The sequence below is a fragment of the Pyrgilauda ruficollis genome, unplaced genomic scaffold, assembly GCF_017590135.1.
Source record: "Pyrgilauda ruficollis isolate IOZ18807 unplaced genomic scaffold, ASM1759013v1 scaffold2, whole genome shotgun sequence".
Taxonomy (NCBI): domain Eukaryota; kingdom Metazoa; phylum Chordata; class Aves; order Passeriformes; family Passeridae; genus Pyrgilauda; species Pyrgilauda ruficollis.
The window spans coordinates 20,669,563-20,687,490 of record NW_024519206.1 but is presented as its reverse complement, the minus strand read 5'-3'; the positions used below and the strand labels follow the sequence as shown (position 1 = coordinate 20,687,490).

General features: G+C 39.1%; 1 protein-coding gene across 1 annotated transcript in view; it reads right to left on the bottom strand.

Annotated features, from left to right (window-relative positions):
* The window catches only part of ANO10 (anoctamin 10), a 123,090-nt gene extending 105,388 nt beyond the window's left edge, over positions 1–17,702 (bottom strand). The window contains exons 1-9 of the mRNA XM_041466681.1: positions 17,583–17,702; positions 14,285–14,458; positions 13,066–13,248; positions 11,529–11,663; positions 9,887–10,006; positions 7,290–7,859; positions 4,873–4,928; positions 2,970–3,044; positions 1,831–2,013 (exon numbers count right to left, since the gene is read on the bottom strand). Of these exons, the coding sequence (XP_041322615.1) occupies positions 1,831–2,013; positions 2,970–3,044; positions 4,873–4,928; positions 7,290–7,859; positions 9,887–10,006; positions 11,529–11,663; positions 13,066–13,248; positions 14,285–14,444 (1,482 nt within the window). The 5' untranslated portion in view covers positions 14,445–14,458; positions 17,583–17,702. The remainder of the gene's footprint in view (positions 1–1,830; positions 2,014–2,969; positions 3,045–4,872; positions 4,929–7,289; positions 7,860–9,886; positions 10,007–11,528; positions 11,664–13,065; positions 13,249–14,284; positions 14,459–17,582) is intronic.
* Positions 17,703–17,928: the final 226 nt, after the last annotated feature.

Here is a 17,928-nt window from a genome sequence, read left to right as displayed (position 1 = left end):
TAAATAAGTATTTCTTCTACTCAATTTATGAAACTCTGTGTAGGAAAACACGAATCTGAGACAATGTTAAAGAAATTTGTAACTGTGCCATCAGCAGCCACAACATCAGCTACAACATCAAGGAAACAAAAACAAGGAATAAATTAAGGGAGAATATTAACTAGAGGAGTGAAGCAGAAGTTAGAAAAATAATAATTAAAAATTATTGCAGGATGTTTCTACATCTTAAACAAGGTTATTTGAAAAGGAGGCAAGAATGAGGACAAAAAGTACAGAGAATTAAATGCTGAAGAGTATGCGAAAGAAGGAATCAAAACAAAAGAGCCTGAAACACAGAATTCTGTCAAGACTCCTCAGTTACTAAACAGTCAAATGCTTCCCCCTTGTGACAGTTTTAATTTTAGAAATATTCTTGCCTGCTGACAGCTCACTGCTTGCAAACAAATCAGCAGTCTAATACCGTTTATTCACAAGCACAGCGAAACAATAATCTTCAGACTGAATATAAAATCAAGGCTTTGAGTACACAGTATTTAGAACTGAAACCAAGGCTAGCAGTGGACACATCCAAGGCCAAGTCCTAAACTGTCCTCTCTACAATTGACCTCTTGGGTACCCATGAAAAATTATCCAGAGTACAACACCACAACAGGTGCAGATTCATTTGATCCAGCTCTGCACAAGAAGCACTGGGCAATGTGACTCAGAGACACCACAGTGGTTTTGTATGTGACAGCTGAGAATCAGGAGTCAGCTCAGGTCTAAGAGGCAGAGCTTATTTGGTCAGGCTGACACAAAACTCTGGGAGCTGGACGATGTGCAGGTGCAGTGCTGGACTGTGCTGATTTACCAGCTCAGACACTAACAGGGATTTCTCTTGTGTTCTGCACCGCAAGACAGGCTGTCTAATTCTATCTCCCTTCAACCTTCACACAGGAACTCAACTGTACAGTTTTTAAATTGTAAGGGTGATAGTTCTTTCTCCTTTTCCCGTTTCATGGCACTTCATGCAGGAAGAATCTGATATGGTGTTATTACCAAGCTTCAAACTGCTAATGTCTACCTTTTACATGAAAGGTACACTATCTACATGTACTTATTCTGTAAGAGCAAAAATCATACAGTATTAAGACTCTTGTGACTGTGCTTACAGCATCTGATGAAGTTGTCAGCCAGTCTGTGAGGCCTTAACATACACACTGATGTCCACTGCGTAAATTCCTTTAAAATTTTAAGTAATGAATTGCATGGAATCTGCTAAATACAATTAAAAATTATACTGGGTAGGAGGTGGTCAAGAACAGAACCAAGAAGACAGGGAATACCAAAGGTGTGGTTTCAAGAGGCAAGAGCATCCAGCACGAATATTGTTTGGAAGAGTTGGTTTCTCCCCCCATCCAGACGTAAGTGCTCTCTCTCAGGCTCTAGTTTAACTGACCATTTAAACTAGTACCACTGCAAAATCAAACCAAAACAGAAATAATTTCCCTCTTCCCTGTGCCAGCCTACTCATCCTGGTAGTCTTTGGGTTACCCTTGGGGATTAAGGGCATATTACACAAATACTTCTTTCTAGTGGCATGGAGTTAGGTAGCTCCAGATAGAGCTGTTCATTCCTTCCCCTTCATTCTGGTGTTACTAGGATCCTGCACTGTATCCACTTCCTGATCCAGGATAACACACAGCTGCATAAACAGCTATCAGCAAAACTGATGAAGCTGGAAATAAGCTGCCACACCAGAAAGCCAAAAATATTCTTGTTTGCCTTGGCTGAGGCCTCTGTCAACTACAGCCCAGAAAAGTTTTAACTCTTTTAAGTACTACAACGTACCAAATAGGTTCCCATTTCTTTCTCCATGTTGACCTGTTCAGCTAATGACAGGTCCATATCAGCTCCCTTGGAGGACGTGCGTTTCTTCATCCTCCTGTTGTATCTCTTCTGGAGCCAGTAAGGAAGCAAGGATTCTGCAAATTGGTTGAGGATCTGCGAAGTTATCAGCAAAGTGGCCAAGCTCTTAAGTTAAAAAAAAAAAAAAAAAATTGATACAAGTGTGATGAAACTATCATCACTTGCAATTCTGTGAGCTCGAGTAACACTCTAAGTCACTACACTATGAAAAAAAGGCCAGCCTAACAAACCTAGGAATAGCACACAAAAAGTGTAGATGATGTAGTTCCCATCCTTTGCTGTGTGCAGAAAAGACTAATTAGGAGTTAGCAGTCTAAACATTTTGAGTATCTGGTTGTATACTGAAAACAGTACACCAAGTACAATGAAGGGCAATGCATATTTAATATAGGCCAATGACACTCACAGAACTAAAGATAGAATTTTTTTCTATGCTTTTCATTTCTTCATTTTACCTAAAAGTAGAGAAAATATCACAAATGTTATGTCTGATACAGGTATGTAAAGTGTCTTGCTAGAGATCACTTCAGGATAACAGAGGTCTTGAGCTGAAGTTCTTGTTGTACTGCTCATTATGTTTAGAGCAAAAATATTTTTCTTATACCCAATTTTCATGCATTTGAGTGTGAAAGTTGATTTAAAATAGCAACTACAAATTATTTTTGCTTTCATTTATTCTCGGATCCTCACTGTAGTTGAACTTAATCACGACCCCATCCTCAAGAGTCTCTCATTAAGAACACTACAGAGAAGAACATCTTCTAACATAAAAGGAAACAGAGAGGAAATGAGAATTTCCCAGTCTCATCTGTGTGAGAGAATAATCAAATTTATTTGAAAACAGTTCCTCATTTATACAGAGAGAAAGAATTACTCTACTGTGCTATGATTCTGCAATAATGTCAGGGGAACTGAAACATGGAAGCTGGATTTATAAGAAAATACAGGTGAAATATATTAATTGCCAAGTTTATGTTTTAGAATAACTATTGAAGTCTATTTTAATCAATCCTTTATTTCCCTAGATTCACCAACATTCTTAAGATGTTCTTGGAACTCACCTGCCTCAAAAGCTTCATATCAAACAGCACAAAGGCAATGTAGAAGAGAGAGGCAAAACAATTTAAGAAGTTGAACTGCAAATAAAAATATTTGGTTTTAGTACTCGAGCAAAAGTTCAGATGCAGAATATCATCTAACTTAACAGCTGCCTTGACTAAATGGCTTCCGTGAAGATGTAAACTGCCCATCAAAATTGTCTTTACCATTTTTAAAATTTAGGTCAGAAGAAACACATTTGCAATATTGGTCTTACTCAGTTTTTCACTTAACAAGCTTAACACTCTCCTAAAGCAAAGTGAACAAAGAGAGCTACAACTGAATTATGAAATGTGGAGATGAAAAACACATCACCTTCTACTTAATTTTAATTTTTTTGGCAATTTCTCCAGATAACATTAGAAAAGGGATATACTGATCTTTATTTAGAGCAGTGACTTTTTTTAAAAAAGATACTTTGTCAAAATATACATGTTGGGTGGTATGTCCCTCAATCTCTAAAAATGGTCCTTTATATATGTTAGCTGCAGTTGATGTTTAATTACTTCAAAAGGTTTTATGGCCAAGAGAAATACTCCCTACTTCTAAAATGAGACATAATCACAGTATTTAATCAAACTCTGAAGTTTCCTACTTGCTGTAAGTGTTGCAGCTCCTGTTTTGGAGTTTTTGGCCAATACAGATAATACTTGGAGTACAGAGAGCCTTTCACAGACTATGAATGAAAAACTGGGGAAACTCACACTTGACAGTACATAATTTTTTAAATCATTTTGTATAAATACCCTATTGTTGAGGCGAACTCTCCGTGTGTGGAGACACGAGGCTTGACTCCATTTCAGAAGGCTGATTTATTATGTTAGATATTATATTAAAATGCTACATTAAGACTATACTAAAGAACAGAGAAATCAGAAAGCTACAACAAGAATAAAATAGAATAGAATACAATAACAAAATCCTGTGACTGCTCACAGCCTTGGCACAGGTGGCTGTGATTGGTCATCAATGGAAAACAATCCACATGGACCAATGGAAGATGCACCTGTTGCATTCCACAGCAGCAGATAGTAATTGTTTACATTTCTCTCCTGAAGCTCCTCAGCTTCTCAGGAGAGGAAAAATCCCAGCAAAGGATTTTTCATAATATCATAACTACACCCTATGGGGAAAAAGAAATTGTTCTAAGTTTTATGAGAAAGGCTACAGGAGGAGACAAAGCTGTAAGTGATAGCTGTAAGAGTTTTAGATCCAGAGGTTACCAGTAACAGGTGGGTAACACTGAGATTTAACAAAAAAAGCCCCAAATCAAAACAAACAAACCCCAAATAAACCCACACACACATACAAAAACATGGTGAAGGAAATAAAGAAGGAACTCTGAGGAAACTGATGAAATAAAAAAGGAAGAAACTTAAATGATCTTTTTGAAACGGAAACAAGAAGATTAGATAAATAAAATAAATCTGCATATGCTATGAACTACACAGTCGTAGACTGACAGGTATTTTCAGGTTCCTCTGGCAAGTTAACTGAATGTTAATATAGGTGGAAGTTAATACATGAACTTCTCAAAATATGGTTTATCATAAAATCGTGCAAAAAAATAGCTTTCAGTTGAAGACAGGACCACACCAATTAACAGAAACTTACATGTACAGCATCCTAATGAATGAACAATTCAATGCAAATAAAAAGCCAACTCTCCACTATAAAAGAGGCATCTAAAATAGTCTAGCAGTTACTGCAACCATAACAGAAATCTTGTTTACTCTGGTATTTTTGCTACTATTTGGCCTTGAGCAAAACTGCAGGTCACTGTGGTAATGCTAGGAAAGCACTAATAAAATACAGCACAAGCTGTCTTTTTCATAATCTTAAAAGCTGCTTATACGACGTACTTACCACTAAAACCTTCAGAATTAAATGATTCTGATATGAAGATTCCAGCCTGTGATTTTCTAAAATACCAACAAAATTATTCATTAGTAAACAGCAGAAGCTCCTACCATATACTACACATTGCTACCCGAAGAGTGAACAGACACTTTTAGTCCACATAAAAATTACTTACCTAATAGTTGATATTACTCCAACACTTTGTGGTAGAAAGAATTTATACTGTACCAACACCTCACTTAATCTTTGAAGCTAAAGTGATCCACAGTATTCACCCATATTTTTGACTACAACTCCAGTATCTTTTCGACCACAAGAGTTTCTTCTTTTATCTATTTCTTATCCCAAAGAACTATTTTATAAAAGAAAAACATCCATTGCCTTTAAGACTTAACAAAATGTCTAGTTATTGATTGTTCTTTTAACTGAAAACTAATGGGAATATATAATGAAAATGAAAAATAAAAAATTTTATTAAAAACCAGTAAATGCTCACAGAAATATTCCCATCTCTCTCCAAGGAATTTAGATAAGACCCTACACTCTACAGGAAGACTAGAGTGTGTGAAGTTCAACAGATGCATTACTCATTCCAAATTGAGATTTTCAGTTCCCTGAAGATAAACTGTTAGAACTTGATGTTTCAGGAAGGCTGATTTACTAGAGGGGAGAAAAGGGAAGTGGATGGGAGATTTTCAATTTCTTTCTGCTATTTTGTTAGACTGTACCTTTAAAGCCCTGGGTAAGCAGTAACTGGGAAGGCAGCACACTAGCATGTGTTGTGTCAACAAGACTGAAAGGAGACACCATCACCTACAGACCTTGCTCAGGACAAAACAGCAGAGCTCTGCCCTGACAGGAGCATCAAGTTAGGCCTGACACGTGAAAATGCACTCAAGTGACTGCAATTTTTACTTTTAGCTTTCACTACATAATCAGCTTTCATGATAAATGGGTGCAAGAGGGGTGCTTAAAATACCCCAGATTGTTTCCCATGCTTTGTCACTTTAGCTGCTGAAGTCAGATATTATCTGAAAATATGCCAGGTGGGAGAGAAGACAGGAGAGCCAGATGAGCTTTTCAGCCTATTCAGAGCATGGCAGCAGAAACATATTGGACAGCACAGAAAAGGCACAAGCTGCCAGTGTAGCAGGTTACATAAACACTGCCTCTGCTGAATATGAAACATCAGCTTAAACCCAAAAAAGTCTGGATTAAAAAACCCCTTGAGTTGCCTGTTAAAGACATTTTAGTCCATCAGATCAACATAACTGGGTATTTCACAGAAATGCCTTTTTTTGCAGTACAGTAAAAATAATGAAACAAAACAGCCAACTGGGCCCTAGACATGAATTTAAAAATCATTATTTAAATAAAAACCTTGAAGAGTCATAAACAAAGAAATTGCTTGCTTTTACTATCACAGAAGTCAGGTTGAATTTGCTGAGCAAATCATTTTGGCAAGCATAACCAACCCCCACTTCGACACCTGTTCTTATTCTGTCTTCTGCATCAACCTCCTCTTTGCTTTATCTTTCTACTGTTAATTTTCTGGGTTTCCAGCTTTAATAATCTGGATTCTGTCCTGCAAATCAATGCCATATGGAGCTACACGAAGCAGTTAATTCTCCATTAGCTTAACCTATTAGCTTTGTCTGAAAGTGGCTTCACATGTCTGTAGAAGTGCTAAAATTCAAAATAAACACCAGCATTTCACTGTCCTTATGTTAGGCTGCAAAACACAAGGCTCAATCTGTTAAATAAATTACACACATGGGGGAAAGAAAACGTAATCTATTATAACATTCCTCCTCCTCTCAGAGTGCCCAGAGAAAGACATTTTGATTGGGATATGGAATCCCAGTCTTTATTATATATGTAGCATACATAAACACTCTCGTGTGACATTTAGAGTGGGCTTAGATTTGGTTCCATTATCCCAGTGGTTGCATTATCTCAGCCCTCTGCACTGATACACAGTAGCTAAAGAAAGCATAGTGAGCAAACCCAGGCTGTGGGTGCAACTTGCCAGGACAATCCTTCCTGCCATCCATGCACCTCTGTGCTATTATCCCCATGCTCTCCCCCAGCCCCTTTTACCAGCACTATGGCGGAGACAGCCAGACAAAGAGCTAAATCAGGGAGGGGGAGCTTCTGCACCAAAGGCAGAGAGAGGCTGAGCAGCAAGGCAGGATCACTCCTTCTGACGGCATGTCAGACAGACCAAATTAAACCAAATATGAAACTGCAATCTCAGAACACTCAAAATATAGGAAGTTAAAATGGCTATCTCTTTTACCCCAAGCAAGAACCTACTTTGGGAAATCTCTTTAGCATTCTGTTGAACAAGAGCTCACAGTAATGGAATCTACAAAGAAAGTCGGATTCTAACTTGAAAGAAGAAGAGTGAACAACTTTCTTACCCCATGATGTTAAGAATTCAGCAGCATACCGATAGATACGGTTCATAACTTCAATCACAACGGCATAGATGATACTGGGCACATACAGCATCAAGCTGCTGAAGTTAGACTCATTCTCTTTGTGATAATCCAGAGCCCACTGCTCCAAGTCAAAGTAAATCATCATCACATACAGTGAGAAGTAGAGGCAAAGGCACACAAATGGCAAGGACACCAGGTAAATCCGTAACTGTCTCTTAATACTTGAGTACACTGGCTCCTCCCTCCCAGTGACAGGATTGATCCCCAGCACGCCATGGAAGCCTGGTCTTGGCTCTTCAAACTGTCGTTTCATCAGCAGCGTGCCCCAGCGGTACGTCAGGATGGCGCAGATCCGCTTCCACACCTCCAGAATCACAGTGGACCACAGCAGATTGAATGTGGCAAACATCACGTATTTGTCGTAGTCTTCCCACGCAAACACGTAATAAGGAATCCCAATGACAGCCATTGGAATCAAAGCAAATGTGAAGTATTCTAAGAAGCCAAAGTAGAGAGCAATGGTTTCGCCAAAGTAGCAGCGTATGTCATCTGCAGAAAGAAATGAATCAACTAAGACTACACCTAACAGAGATGTCAGTATAATATCACACTTGACCTTACATGAATGTAAATTTTTCATTGGCCAGAATTTTTTTTCTAAATAACACAGTGAATATAATTGCTTTTTCTTTCTTCCTTCACCCTTATTACAAAAAGTCAGATGGTTATCTGAATTTTTTTTTTTAATGTTACATATATATCCACATAAACACACCATTCCGATGGCAAGGAAGTCAAACAGATAGCCAGAGAACGGGGAAGAAAAAAAAACCAAACCCAAACAAAGAGAAAACACTATCATTCTTGAAAACAGAATTCATCAATTAATGGTACAGAAGACATTTGATGTAATAAAAACCAAACTTTAACAGCAAGTCACACCCAGCTTCTGAAAATTCCCACTGGCATATGTAGTCCTGGGAAACAAACTCATTTCAGCGTGCTCAGAGACAAAAAAGGCTAGTTGTGCTTTGACAACCCTCAAGGAGCTAAAGGAACAGATGGACAAGTGTATCAAAATATTAAATCTTAAACACATCAGATAAAGTACTCAGGTTGAGATACTGTCTTCAGAAGACAACTGATACATGAAATACATACTTGCTGTACTTGCTAAGTTTGTCTGCTCAGGTGCTACAGAAACTTAAAAAGTGCATTATTAATGGGTATATTTCATGTCAGATGTATTACCTCCAAGAAGATATATCACTTATATTACTAATAAAAAAAATATAGGATTATTATTCATATAATCTAGAAGTGATTAGATACAGAAATGCCTGTCAAACAGTTTAGAATGCTGAAATCTCTTGTCTTTGCCTGCTTGGATGACCAGATTGCTTGTATGCCACTGTTTTGTACTTACCAGCTTAAAGAAACAGCCATAGAAGCATGGCCTCTGAACTGGCACTGTAAAAACACTACCACAGAGTGCATTACCTCTGTAATAAACTACCACAAAACAAACTCATATGCAATACCAGAATATTCTTATGGCTTACAAAACACTACAACAGAAGTTTACAACGGTCAACCAGATAAAAGTCTCTGAAAGCAAGAAGGAAAGGTAAACAGACAGAAGGATCAGCACTCTAACATCCCAGTAAATCAAAAATTCAGTACCAAATACATTCAAGTGTAAGTCATGACCATCAATTCACACTCCAACATGAAAGACATGCCTAAATTAGTACATACTTAACAGGGTCCTGGGATTTACTTCAAAATTCCATATGGATTCAATGCCAGTCAAAAAAAAAAAAAAAAAAACCTGGGATTTACTTCAAAATTTCGTATGGATTCAATGCCAGTCCAAAAAAAAAAAAAACCAAACCTTTCTCACATAAACAAAAGACCAGCACACAATAAGGCTCCTAACACAATACTCTGGAGGCAGGAATTATCGAGCCAGATCTTTAACTTCCTGCAGCTCAGGAAAGAACCTCAAACAACTGCAAGACCCAGAGACTTATAATTAGGCAAGCTCCCAAATGTTTATTTTCTTATTTTTAAATAAAGTTTACAGGTTTAGAGTTTAGAACTTAACTTTCCATACTGCCTGACTAGAAATTATATTCATTTTATGATTATTCAGTGTCTAAAATATACTCAAGTGACGCTAGCATGCAATGGCATACAGTCTTCAGTCAGACACTGAATTTAAAAGAAACAGTTGTAAATACACTTTTGAGACACCTACAACACAAAAAAGCTTTCGGAGTTCCAGACACGTGGGAGCTTGTCAAGAGTCAGTTTGAAAGAACAGTCTTGGCTTGGACCACTCCTGCTTTACTGATGGGCGGGGAGAATGTGTGATGTGCAGAATGCTGTTACAAGGAAAGTCACAAACACTGAATCTGTAGACTCTGGAATCACCAATTTTGCAAGTCTAGAATCATTTCAGCAGATCACACAGGAAACACTAATAGAGGAAAAACTTGTCCAAACGGTAAAAGAGCAGTGGTCTAATTTCACGACTCCACTGCATGACCACAATGCAAAGGCTGTTCACATACCTAAAGGTTGATAACCAATTTTCACTCGGCCATACCAGCTGTGAGAAAGCTTTTTCAACTCTTCTCTATCATGCAGAGGAAAAATTTGAACAAGAATACCACTGGTCAATAATCTTCTCACTAGAAGAGAAAAGAAAAAATAGATACCTGGCACTCTTTCAAAGGACAGTGAAGTTGACATAAGTAAACAGGTTGTGTATTTACCAAGCCTAAAGTTCCCCTGAAATAGTTCTAGCACTCAAATCCTAAAAAAATTGTCTCATGTTAATTAAAAAATTGAGAGCAGTTATACCTATTCCTGCAAATACTGTGCTGTCCACTGGAAGACAAAAAGCAATCTTTTTACATATAATAACTACTCCACAGCTTTGCAATATAAACAGAGGCAGCTTCAACAGCAAAAAGTGCTACTGATCAGGACTGAAATACCACATGTAGCTTTGTGGGGATAGCCATAAAGCCATAGTTGTATTATGGGAAAGATACAAAAAAACTTTTGAATTATCAGTTTACACTAATTCACAAATTACATCACATCTTCATTGCAAGCAAACTACATATTCTACAATTTGTATTTAGCTTTGCTATGGGAAGCAATACTACATGTGTAGATAAACAATTAACAAACTGCTCTGAAGTTACAACCATAGAAAAAAAGAAAATAAATTTTAAAACAGGGATGCACTGGAAGTGTGACAGCATTTTAATATTTCCCATCATCATCTGCTTGATACAACTAGAAAAATACCTTGGCTATATAAAAAAATTACCAATGTAAACTCATCTGACATATACATTTATTTACGTTTTTTGAACACAGATCTCCTTCTCTGATGATCAACACTAAAGAATAAAGATACTGTTAATAAAATTACATACAATTATTAAGATACATTCTCCTAAGAATCTGTAGCATCTCTGCCAACAAACTACTTTCCGCTACCATAAAAATAGCACCAGCTCTCATTGCTTCTTTCTCTCATGAAAAGGAAAAGCTCTTGAAGCAAAGAGGAAGATCAGGGAAACCAAACAAATTAAATAAAACTTCTTTCCTATTATTAAATTTATAATTCTGGAGCACTGGTAGCCATTCCAGTATTTTTATACAGAGAGAATCCAAATACATAATCATGTAACTTAAATAATAAATACTTTTGGTACTAATTAAAAATCATGGATAACACCAACATGTGCAAAAGCTACCCAGCTGAAGAGAACATAAGGCCAGAGCCTCAGCCTCACAGAACGACTCAGGATGGACAGCCCTCTGGAAGTAATCTGGCCCACCTTCCAGCTCAAGGTAGGCGTGGCTTAAATAGGGCTGCTCGGGGCTTGTCTAGCGAGGATTTACAAGTCTCTCAGGACAGCTACCAACAATCTCTAAATTCCTGATCAAATGTTTGATTACACTTTTGAGAAAAATACTTTCTTGATACCTATTCAGAATTTCTCTTGTTGTATTGTGTATCCATTGCTTTTTGCCCTATTACTGAAGCAGTGAAAAAACAAATTTGGTTAAAAATAGTGGGACTTGAGCATCTGAAGAATTTCTCTTCATTACAGGAAAATTAATTTTTTTTTCACCATGAACACTATCCTACATGAACTCAGTGAGTTAGAGGCAACAAACTACATTACTTACCAATTGATTTTCCTGGGTACAGTTTTGCCTGAGGATATCCAGGGATCATTTTTTCATCTTTGGCTCTCAAATTTTCAAGTTCATGTTTGATGATGTACTGACATTCTGCCATTGTAAGGAAATTGTGATTGTCATCTAAATAAAAAGGAAGGTTGTATGAAACAGTGCAACACATGGATACAACCCTGGCAGCAAACAACTACAAAAAATTACCAGAATCAGGAAAAAAAAATTACAGCAACAAACCTATGTCAACCCCATCAATTTATCATCATGGAAACAAAAGTCAGATTTTCTTGACATAAAAATAATTTTTTCCCCCCTTAGGAATAAGAAACCATAGGGATTGCCCTAAATATACTAAGTAAGAAAAAAAAAACTCTAATACAAAGAACAACTGTATATTATAGTTTAACTGGGCAACCAGAAATACTACCAAGACAACACAGACGGCAGGGTTTCTTTTCTAGGTGACAATTTCTCTGATTGCACCTGGACAAAACTAAAATTACATTTGTGTTTTTAAATAGAAAAAATACCAGGAGATACAGCCAAAAATATGTTTACAGCAGTTGGAAATCCAGCTAATCCTAGAGATTCTGTTAGCAGTGGAATTTGTGACAGATTTGCATTAATAATGTAAAGGCATGAAAGAAATGCAAGCGGCACTTTTGCAACTGACAACTCTTTTGAAGGCTTCCTAATTCCAGGAAAGCAAGGTCACAAAACTGAAGCCACTGCAACAGGTATTGCACAGCAGCAGTGTTGAGCAAAACTGCCAGTGAACAACAAAACTTGAAAACTGTTTCAGACAGACCCAAGAACCTTTATACTGAAAATGTGGTGAAAGGCATCACTCAATCAGGCACAGTAAAAGTACTAGCAATACTAAGCTGGAACTCCAATATTTACCTGAAGAGCAAAAAATGAGTTCTGCCACTGTAGGGGCGTTAAATACTTTACAAGCAGCACATTTAAAAGGAAATGTTCCTGTGCTGTGACCCCCACAAAATAAAAGAGGAAAAGGAATGATTCCACTAATCATGCCCAAATCCCACTGAATGCGTCTGTAGTGTTAATTATTGTTTGTTTGATGTGTACATGTAACAGAGAAAAATGTTTCTATTTTTTCCAGCTTATTTTAAGATCACAAGCCTCAAAAATGGCTCACAGAAATGAAATTGCAACATTAATTAACAACGTGGATTGATAATCATAAAATCATGTCTATCAGCTCTTTTTCTTGTTTTATTTTCCAAGAAAATCTTTCATACAAGTAAAAGACTATTTGGAGCATAGAAAAGCATGAAGGAAAAGACAAGCAAAAAATTAAAGCCATGTGAAAGAAACCAAAATTCATCATATGACTTGAATTTCCATAGTTAAAAACAAGTATTTTTTTCATGGCTTGGTCTTCCACTTGCTGTTCACAGTTACCATTCCAAGGAACAGAAAGACTGTAAAAGATTTAGCAGCATAATTGCTTATACTCTTTAGTCACCACTTTGCAATGACAACGATTCCCACCATTGCTTACCTGCAAAATGTTTGAAAGTTTTTCTACTGCTGTATGTAAAAGTTCTCATTGAGTTATCACTGCATTCCTTCACCAAACCTACAGTTTCAGCTCCCAGCAACAGCCTTAAGTGGGAAGCTCCAACTAGATAAATATTTTCAACTCCATTTTCCGTAACCAGTGGTTTAATCAGTAGTTGTGCACCTTGAAAGTAAACAGGGGTAAAACAAGCAAGAAAATACATTAAAATTACGTCCAAAATCCCTAGCATTTTAGCATCCAATGTATTTGCCCAAGCTAACAGGACTGCTGAAAATGTCTCTTTTTAAGGGCACAAAGACTTAAGGTTTCAACAGTACTTGACATAGGTTGTTCAGAATCTTACAGGGTCACCCACCCCCTGATTTAGCCCTGTTTCTGCTGAAGCACTCCCAACAATGACCTGGAACAATGGGGACCGTTTGGATCTATTCCCCTAAGGTTCACAACATAAAAGCAAGAAGTGCTTCTGCAAATAGTTCAATTGGTTTTAAGGAGACTAGATTTTTTGAAGCAGAAACATCCCTAAAGTACCTAAAAGAGGCCTGAAAGCAAGTTTGTAGCCACAAATCCACCAGCCACAGAAATATTAGTGACCATAAACTATAAGCTACAACAGCCACAAATGACTTTTTCTGAAAAAGTTTAAAAAAAGTCCAAGGAATTACAAATAAATTAGCCTAACTTTAATTTCGAGAAGCATACCAAAATGAGTAATGAAATATTGCCTTTTTAAGACCCTTCATGCTAACAAAAAAATATAAATAAAGCCCTACACGAAGTTATCAAGATTAAATTGCTTTCTACTAACTTAATTTTGCTCTACAACATGGTACGAAGGTTTATGGACAGGATGTGAAGCATCTTCATTTAGGCAAGGCTTATTACACTTCTGCAAGCAAGAGGAGAAACATGTCTAGACCACTGCTATAAAAACTGAAATCAAAACTACATTGAAACAGAGGTTATCAGGGCTTCAGTGAAAAAAAAACGGAAGAATTCTAGAGTTCAACTGTTATTTGACCTTAAGCCAATGTTTTCATTAATAACAGGGTTAAGGTGGGTTCAAAAAACACAAAACAAGATTGGCAAGCAATCATTATACCACAAATTCCCTGAAAACTAATTTTCTGTATGTCTCCATATTATGGTGACAGCCAATTTGATTTCAAAGTGCTACAGAAGATCATACTGTACTCACCTCCATTTGCCTTTTTGTCCACGATTCGTTTAGTGAACCATTCTATGGTTTCTTCTTTGGTGCCTTTTGCAAGTTCAATTACTACCAGGGGCCTGAAGTTAGACTCAGCAGTATCCAAGAAAGACCAGCTTTCCACCATCTCTTTCGCTTTTCCCGCCATCTTGTGAGGGCTTGCTAAGTACAAAACCAAAATAAAATGCAAGTGCTAAAAAATATCTGGTACAAATCTAAAGCCCACAAAACTTTACTGTAGCGAGTTACACAAGTCTGTGCTTATCAAAGGCAAAGGTAAGCACTTTTATGCACTTACTACTACCAGGTTGAGTAACCTCTGCAGTTGTCAAGATGCTACTGATCTCCCATGGCATTTAAGTCCTACTCTCTATGTTGGAAAACTGCTGTTGCTATGTATAGCAAAGCAGTACTGAGAGGAAAGCAAGTGAATAAATTAAAACAAATCAATAAGCTGAAACTATCCTCAAAAACAACAGCCTGCAACTTCTGACAGTGTATTTGTCAGCGAATGAAAACATTAACAGAAACTTAGTCAAACAGGTATTTAAAAATCAATAAGCTTCTCGTGGTATGAGTATGCAAACAGATTATAAGGAAGAGCCTTCTCAGTTAATCTTGTGAAGCTTTAAACATACCGAGGAAATTTACAACCCTCTTGGGCAGGTGAGTAAGACACCTATCATACTGGACAGGCAAATTACACTCAAAGCACTCAAATGACTTTTTGGAACCTATATACCAAGTGTTCTATGACAAAGTCCAGCCATAAAGCACTGACAGCACAGCAACATACAACATCACTCCAGATGATCTAAGCAGGCCTTTGTAGACTCACAGACCCATTTAGGCTGGAAAAGGCCTTCAAGATAGAGTCCAAACCTTAATGCAGAACTTCCAAGTCTACCACTAAACAATGTCCCCAAGAGCCACATCTACAGAGCTTTTAAATACCTTCAGGGAGGGTGACTCAACAGCCTGTTTCAATGCCTGGCAACCCCTTCCATGATGAATTTTTTCACAGAATTTTAATGGCACAACTTGAAGCCATTTTCTCTTGTTTTATCACTTGTTACTTGGCAGTCCCCCCTTTGCAACAACCTCTTTTCAGGCAGCTGTAGAGAGTGATAAGGTCTCACCTGAGCCTTCTTTTCTTCAGGCTGAACAACCCCAGGCACTTCTATTTTGTCTTGTTAACAAATTTTGTACAAATTATGCTACAGAGATCATTGTATCATCCTTCATAAAGCAACTTAGAGATATTGATATAAAACAAATTTGATAACTAAGCTACTCCATTAAAAAAAAGTTTAAAAACCCAAACAGAATACCTATGACAGATTTAATTTACTAAATTTAAAAGTGAGGGGAAAGTTTGGTGATTTTGGTTTGGGGGTTTGAGGTAATTTTTTTTATATTAACTGAAGAAGGGAATTTACCCTTTGCCTTTAAGCCGTTTTCCCACTCCTGTTAAAATACTTAATTTCTAAGGCAGTTGCTTTAAGGATGCAGTTCAGCTTTTATGACCATTGTACTTCTGTCATTCAAGGACAAATCAGTCTCCAATATTTCATATAAATTATCCTACAAAATACAGTGATACTGTAAACATATGCATATAATAATAAACAAGTCTGTTCAACTTGTCAATTTCAACTTGCAGAAAAAAGCTTTCAAGCCAAATTTCAGTTGGGTTTTTGGTTAGTTTCACTTGCCTTTTCACAGGCACATAATTCTGCAACATACAGATTTACAGCTCTGAACGCAAGTATTCATGTCTTTAAAAAAAAAATGCACTGGATTAATAAAGTATTTTTAAAAATTTCAGATGCGTATCTGTACAACCAGAATGAACCAGACAGAGAAAAACATAATCAGGGATGAGGCACTGTAACTGAGCTTGTCAGTGACTAACTACACTGTCTTGACAAGTCACTGCACCTTAATGCATCACTATCCATAATCAGGGGTTTGCAAGGGTTTGCTAAAATTACGCATGACATATTGTGTATACTGCTATTTCTAAATAATTCAAAGAATGAAAAGCACGAGATAATTATTAAATATTACCTACAGGTTAAGAATATTGCTTTGCAGAACAGTTATCTCTTGAAAACAGCCTTTTTAAAAAGCAGTGTGCTATTCAGTGAATTTGGCTCCTATCATATATTCAGAATCATCATTCTTGGCATGGTGACTGTAAGAATCGCAGAATCATCACAGAATCAAAGAATGGTTTTGCTTGGAAGTACTTTAAAGATCTCCTAGTTCCAATTCCCCTGCCATGGGTAGGAACACATTCCACTAGACCAGGTTGCTCAGAGCCACACTCAACCAGACCTTGAGCAATGCCAGGGATGGGCATCCACAGCTTCTCTGGGCAACCTGTGCCAGTGCCTCACCACCCTCACAGTAAAGAATTTCTCCCTAATATCTAACCCCAAACTACTCTCTTTCAGTTTGTTATTTTCAGGCTTATTACTACTGAAAACTGCAACAGAGCTGAAGTACTCTTCCAAATCGTGCCTGTGTGATTTCCAAATTTATTTTCCTAAAAGGTTGTCCAACGCCCAGCACAGACCCTATGGGAGACAATTTGGCCTCTTCTTTCATACTACACACTGGATAACCAGCGACAGACCCAGAAGCACAGGGAACAAGCCAAGAAGGCCCTCCAACCCCCGAGCTCCCGCTCTCACGGAGCGGCTGGGTGGCGATCACAATTAATTAGGTTGGAAAAGACCTCTGGGACCATCGACTCCAACCCATGACCGAGTAACAGAAGGAGCTGCAGCCCTTTTCCAGGGCCTGTGTGTGCAGAGCGGGTCAGAGCCGGGCTCACCGCCCGGCCTCCACCCGCTCGGCGGCCCCGGGAGCCGCCGCGTCCGGGCCGTGCCTGCTCTAAGGCGGTCCATCACGGCTCCTTCCTACTGCCAGGCTGCGCCTCGCTCTCCTTTTTTAGGAAGGCAAATACCGGAGGAGAGCAGTCCGGCCGGCCCCGCCGCCAGCACGGCCAGTGACTCACTGCCTGCCCCCGGCCCGGCCGCACTCGCCGGCGGCCGCCGCCCCGCGCCGCTCCCCACGGAGCCCACCGCGGCCACGAGCACCACCCCGAGCGCTGCCGGGGCGGCGGGGGAAACGCCGGTGGTGTCACGGCTGCCCAGGCTCGGCACTGGCTCCGCGCCGCGGCGGGGTGGGCGGGAAGGGCGGAGGCTCCTCCCCTGGCGGCGGCGCGGGCAGCGAGAGCCCCTTGCCGCTGAGAGGCGGCCGCCCACTCCCCACTCACCGCCGGTGCCGGCTCCACATCCGCAGGGCAGGGCGGGGCTGAGGCGGACGGCGGCCGCAGGCACCGGGCGCTGCCAGCACGGGCGCCGGGCCGGCCCAGCGTGACACCGCTCGCCGCTGCCGCCGGCCACGCCCCTCGCCGCGGCCCTTCCCGGCCCAGCCCTGCCGGGCCCGGCCGCCCCTTCGGCGGCCTTTAAAAATGCTGCGATGTCACCGTTTTAAAAATGCTCCTGTGTCAGTGTTTCAGAACTTTTGTATGGACCGCCAGCTCTCACCTTCATCCTCTTGTTTATTTCCACCTTTTGCTGCCTGTGTTGCCTCCTGTCCCAGAATCACAGGATCAATTA